A 6,170-nucleotide genomic window follows, 5' to 3' on the forward strand; every position below is an offset into this window, starting at 1 on the left:
CTCTGAATACTGCCGATTTAGTGCAGTTTGAATACTGCCGACTTAGTGCAGTTTGAATACTGCCGACTTAGTGCAGTTTGAATACTGCCGACTTAGTGCAGTTTGAATACTGCCGACTTAGTGCAGTTTGAATACTGCCGACTTAGTGCAGTTTGAATACTGCCGACTTAGTGCATTTTGAATACTGCCGACTTACTGCAGTCTGAATACTGCCGACTTACTGCAGTCTGAATACTGCCGACTTACTGCAGTTTGAATACTGCCAACTTACTGCAGTTTGAATACTCTCAACTTACTGCATAACTTACTGCAGTTTGAATACTGCCAACTTACTGCATAACTTACTGCAGTTTGAATACTGCCAACTTACTGCAGCTTGAATACTGTCAACTTACTGCATAACTTACTGCAGTTTGAATACTGCCGACTTGCTGCAGTTTGAATACTGTCAACTTACTGCATAACTTACTGCAGTTTGAATACTGCCGACTTGCTGCAGTTTGAATACTGCCGACTTGCTGCAGTTTGAATACTGCCAACTTACTGCATAACTTACTGCAGTTTGAATACTGCCGACTTGCTGCAGTTTGAATACTGTCAAGTTTACTGCATAACTGCTTACTGCAGTTTGAATAGTGGTAGTTTGAATGCGACTTACTGCAGTTTGAATACTGCTTACATAACAGTTTGAATGCTGTAATTTACAGTGGAAGTTTGAATGCTGCTTACTTACAGTGGTAGTTTGAATGCTGCTTACTTTACAGTGTCAACTTACTGCATAACTTACAGTGGTAGTTTGAATACTGCCTGACTTACTGCAGTTTGAATACTGCTTACTTTACAGTGGTAGTTTGAATGCTGCTTACTGTAATTTACTGCAGTTTGAATACTGTCAACTTACTGCTTTATAACTTACAGTGCAGTTTGAATACTGCCGACTTACTGCAGTTTGAATACTGCCAAGTTTACTGCATAACTTACTGCAGTTTGAATACTGCCAGTTGTAGTTTGAACTTTACAGTGTAGTTTGAATACTGTCAACTTACTGTGGTAGTTTGAATGCTGCTTACTGTAATTTACTGCAGTTTGAATTCTGCTTACTTTACAGTTGTAGTTTAAATGCTGCTTACTGTAATTTACAGTTGTAGTTTGAATGCTGCTTACTTTACAGTGGTAGTTTGAATTCTGCTTACTCTACAGTTGTAGTTTAAATGCTGCTTACTGTAATTTACACTGTAATTCTATAATGTGGCCTTGATTCTATAATGTGGCCTTGATTCTATAATGTGGCCTTGATTCTATAATGGGGCCTTGATTCTATAATGGGGCCTTGATTCTATAATGGGGCCTTGATTCTATAATTTACACTTGATTCTATAATGTGGCCTTGATTCTATAATGGGGCCTTGATTCTATAATGTGGCCTTGATTCTATAATGGGGCCTTGATTCTATAATGGGGCCTTGATTCTATAATGTGGCCTTGATTCTATAATGTGGCCTTGATTCTATAATGTGGCCTTGATTCTATAATGGGGCCTTGATTCTATAATGTGGCCTTGATTCTATAATGGGGCCTTGATCCTATAATGTGGCCATGATTCTATAATGGGGCCTTGATTCTATAATGTGGCCATGATTCTATAATCCATATATATAATAATAATATATATCCAATAATGGATTAAAGTGAACTACAAGTAATTCATCTCTACCTCTTTTGTTGAGCGCTCCCAACTCCTTTCTTCCTCAAATATGTCCCGGTAAAACCCCCTAATCATGATTTATGCGGTTGTTGTTGTTTGTTTGTTGAGCACCTCCTTCCCTTTTCCTTGGGCAGCTGAAACCCCGGAGGCCCACCTGAACTCCTCGTTTGAATACGGCTTACTCTACAGTGGCACTTTGAGTGCTGCTCACTTCACACACTACTGTGACTGTGGTTTGTGGTGACAGATTACACCGAGCGGTTCTCCTCTCCCTTCAGAGCCCAGTGGGAATATTTTAATGGGGGGGGGGGGGTTCTGGAGGAAAAACACTGTCATGCTTTATGTGTCTGGTTGGGTCATGAAAATAGAGAGGTGGGTCTGTGTGTGGGGAGGTATCTGTATGTCTGAGTGGATGACTCTCCGTGTGTGTGTGTGTGTGTGTGAGAGAGAGAGTGAGTGTGTGTGTGAGAGAGAGTGAGTGAGTGTGTGTGTGTATGTGTGTGAGAGAGTGCGCGCGTGTGTGTGTGTGAGATAGTGTGTGTGAGAGAGCCAGTGTGTGCGAGAGAGCGAGTGTGTGTGGCTGTGTGCGTGTGTGTGTGTGTGTGAGAGAGTGTGTGTGTGTGTGTGTGAGAGAGCCAGTGTGTGCGAGAGAGCGAGTGTGTGTGGCTGTGTGCGTGTGTGTGTGTGTGTGTGAGAGAGTGTGTGTGTGTGTGTGAGAGAGCCAGTGTGTGCGAGAGAGCGAGTGTGTGTGGCTGTGTGTGTGTGTGTGTGAGAGAGCCAGTGTGTGCGAGAGAGCGAGTGTGTGTGGCTGTGTGTGTGTGTGTGTGTGTGTGTGTGAGTGTGTGTGTGGCTGTGTGTGTGTGTGTGTGTGTGTGTGAGAGAGCCAGTGTGTGCGAGAGAGCGAGTGTGTGTGTGTGTGTGTGTGTGTGTGTGTGTGTGTGTGTGTGTGTGTGTGTGTGTGTGTGTGTGTGTGTGTGTTCATTCCTCTCCTGGTAGTATACCCAGAGTCTTTTAATGGTGAAATATGTTTTTATTACTGTAGTTTAAAGTGATGTTTTATGGAGCTCTGAACCCACTGCTGTAGGGAGGAGGTGGCCATGTCTGGGGGAGTGGCCAAGTCTGGGGGAGTGGCCAAGTCTGGGGGAGTGGCCAGGTCTGGGGGAGGTGGCCATGTCTGGGGGAGGTGGCCATGTCTGGGGGAGTGGCCAGCTCTGTCTAGGGGGAGGTGGCCAAGTCTGAACCCACTGCTGTAGGGGGAGGTGGCCAAGTCTGGGGGAGTGGCCAAGTCTGGGGGAGGGCCATGTCTGGGCCAGGTCTGGGGGAGGTGGCCAGGTCTGGGGGAGTGGCCAGGTCTGGGGGAGTGGCCAGCTCTGAACCCACTGCTGTAGGGGGAGGTGGCCAGGTCTGGGGGAGTGGCCAAGTCTGGGGGAGTGGCCAAGTCTGGGGGAGTGGCCAGGTCTGGGGGAGGTGGCCAGGTCTGGGGGAGTGGCCAGGTCTGGGGGAGTGGCCAGCTCTGAACCCACTGCTGTAGGGGGAGGTGGCCAGGTCTGGGGGAGTGGCCAAGTCTGGGGGAGTGGCCAAGTCTGGGGGAACCCAGGTCTGGAGGGCCAGGTCTGGGGGGTGGCCAGGTCTGGGGGAGTGGCCATGTCTGGGGGAGTGGCCATGTCTGAACCAAGTCACTGCTGTAGGGGGAGGTGGCCATGTCTGGGGGAGTGGCCAGGTCTGGGGGGTGGCCAGGTCTGGGGGACCCACTGCTGGGGGGGGCCAAGTCTGGGGTGGCCAAGTCTGGGGGAGTGGCCAAGTCTGGGGGAGGTGGCCAGGTCTGGGGGAGTGGCCAGGTCTGCCAGGTGTAGGGGGAGGCCAGGTCTGGCCAAGTCTGGGGGAGTGGCCAGGTCTGGGGGAGGGCCAGGTCTGGGGGGAGTGGCCAGGTCTGGGGGAGTGGCCAGTCTGGGGGAGTGGCAGGTCTGGGGGAGGTGGCCAAGTCTGGGGGAGGTGGCCAAGTCTGGGGGAGGTGGCCAAGTCTGGGGGAGGTGGCCAAGTCTGGGGGAGGTGGCCAGGTCTGGGGGAGGTGGCCAAGTCTGGGGGAGGTGAACCCACTGTCTGGGGGAGGTGGCCATGTCTGGGGAGGTGGCCAAGTCTGGGGGAGGTGAACCCATGTCTAGGGGGAGGTGGCCAAGTCTGGGGGAGGTGGCCATGTCTGGGGGAGGTGAACCCACTGCTGTGGGAGGAGGCCAAGTCTAGGGGGAGGTGGCCACTGTCTGGGGGAGGTGGCCATGTCTGGGGGAGGTGAACCCAAGTCTGGGGGAGGTGAACCCATGTCTGGGGGAGTGGCCAGGTCTGGGAGGAGGTGAACCCACTGTCTAGGGGGGGAGGTGGCCATGTCTAGGGGGAGGTGGCCACTGCTCTAGGGGGAACCCACTGTCTGGAGGTGGCCAGGTCTGGGGTGAGGTGGCCAAGTCTGGGGGAGTGGCCAAGTCTGGGGGAGGTGGCCATGTCTGGGGGAGGTGGCCAGGTCTGGGGGAGTGGCCAGGTCTGGGGGAGGTGGCCAGGTCTGGGGGAGGTGGCCAGGTCTGGGGGAGGTGGCCAGGTCTGGGGGGTGGCCAGGTCTGGGGGAGGTGGCCAGGTCTGGGGGAGGTGGCCATGTCTGGGGGAGGTGAACCCAAGTCTGGGGGGGAGTGGCCAGGTCTGGGGGAGGTGAACCCAAGTCTGGGAGGGGCCATGTCTGGGGGAGGTGGCCAAGTCTGTAGGGGAGGTGGCCACTGCTGTAGGGGGAGGTGGCCATGTCTGGAGGAGGAGGTCTGGGGGAGGTGGCCAAGTCTGGGAGGAGGTGAACCCACTGTCTGGGGGAGGGGCCAAGTCTGGGGGAGGTGGCCCAGTCTGGGGGAGGCCATGTCTGGGGGAACCCATGTCTGAGGAGGAGGCCATGTCTGGGGGAGGTGGCCATGTCTGGGGGGAGTGGCCAAGTCTGGGGGAGTGGCCAAGTCTGGGGGAGGTGGCCAAGTCTGGGGGAGGTGGCCATGTCTGGGGGAGGTGGCCATGTCTGGGAGGAGGTGGCCAAGTCTGGGGGAGGTGGCCATGTAGGGGGAGGTGAACCCACTGTCTGGGAGGGAGGTGGCCATGTCTGGGGAGGTGGCATGTCTGGGGGAGGTGGAACCCATGTCTGGGAGGAGGTGGCCAAGTCTGGGGGAGTGGCCAAGTCTGGGGGAGGTGGCCAAGTCTGGGGGAGGTGGCCAAGTCTGGGGGAGGTGGCCAGGTCTGGGGGAGGTGGCCAGGTCTGGGGGTTGGCCAGGTCTGGGGGAGTGGCCATGTCTGGGGGAGTGGCCATGTCTGGGGGGTGGCCAAGTCTGGGGGAGTGGCCATGTCTGGGGGAGTGGCCAAGTCTGGGGGAGGGCCAGGTCTGGGGGGAGTGGCCAGGTCTGGGGGAGTGGGCCATGTCTGGGGGAGTGGCCAAGTCTGGGGGAGGGCCAAGTCTGGGGGAGTGGCCAGGTCTGGGGGAGTGGCCAGGTCTGGGGGAGTGGCCAGGTCTGGGGGAGTGGCCAGGTCTGGGGGAGTGGCCAGGTCTGGGGGAGTGGCCAGGTCTGGGGGAGGGGGAGTGGCCAGGTCTGGGGAGTGGCAGGTCTGGGGGAGGGCCAAGTCTGGGGGGAGTGGGGGAGGTCAGGTCTGGGGGAGGTGGGCCAAGTCTGGGGGAGGTGGCCAAGTCTGGGGGAGGTGGCCAAGTCTGGGGGAGGTGGCCAAGTCTGGAGGGGAGGTGGGGAGGTGGTCTGGGGAGGTGGCCAAGTCTGGGGGAGGTGGCCAAGTCTGGGGGAGGTGGCCATGTCTGGGGAGGTGGCCAAGTCTGGGGGAGGTGGCCATGTCTGGGGAGGTGGCCAGGTCTGGGGGAGGTGGCCATGTCTGGGGGAGGTGGCCAAGTCTGGGGGAGGTGGCCAAGTCTGGGGGAGGTGGCCATGTCTGGGGGGAGGTGGCCATGTCTGGGGGAGTGGCCAAGTCTGGGGGAGGTGGCCATGTCTGGGGGAGGTGGCCAGGTCTGGGAGGAGGTGGCCATGTCTGGGGGAGGTGGCCAGGTCTGGGGGAGGTGGCCAGGTCTGGGGGAGGTGGCCATGTCTGGGGGGTTGGCCAGGTCTGGGGTGAGGTGGCCAAGTCTGGGGGGAGTGGCCAGGTCTGGGGGAGGTGGCCATGTCTGGGGGAGGTGGCCAGGTCTGGGGGGAGTGGCCAGGTCTGGGAGGGTGGCCAGGTCTGGGGGAGGTGGCCAGGTCTGGGGGAGGTGGCCAGGTCTGGGGAGGTGGCCAGGTCTGGGGGAGGTGGCCAGGTCTGGGGGAGGTGGCCATGTCTGGGGGAGGTGGCCAAGTCTGGGGGAGTGGCCAGGTCTGGGGAGGTGGCCAAGTCTGGGGGAGGTGGCCATGTCTGGGGGAGGTGGCCAAGTCTGGGGGAGGTGGCCATGTCTGGGGGGAGGTGGCCATGTCTGGGG

General features: G+C 57.1%; 1 protein-coding gene across 1 annotated transcript; it reads right to left on the reverse strand.

Annotated features, from left to right (window-relative positions):
* Positions 1-4,109: 4,109 nt before the first annotated feature.
* LOC135567174 (uncharacterized) lies at positions 4,110-6,104 on the reverse strand. Its single transcript, XM_065014604.1, has one exon. The coding sequence runs from the start codon at positions 6,102-6,104 to the stop codon at positions 4,110-4,112; it is 1,995 nt and encodes a 664-aa protein (XP_064870676.1).
* Between the last annotated feature and the right edge of the window lie 66 nt (positions 6,105-6,170).

This window comes from Oncorhynchus nerka, unplaced genomic scaffold, assembly GCF_034236695.1.
Source record: "Oncorhynchus nerka isolate Pitt River unplaced genomic scaffold, Oner_Uvic_2.0 unplaced_scaffold_2463, whole genome shotgun sequence".
Taxonomy (NCBI): domain Eukaryota; kingdom Metazoa; phylum Chordata; class Actinopteri; order Salmoniformes; family Salmonidae; genus Oncorhynchus; species Oncorhynchus nerka.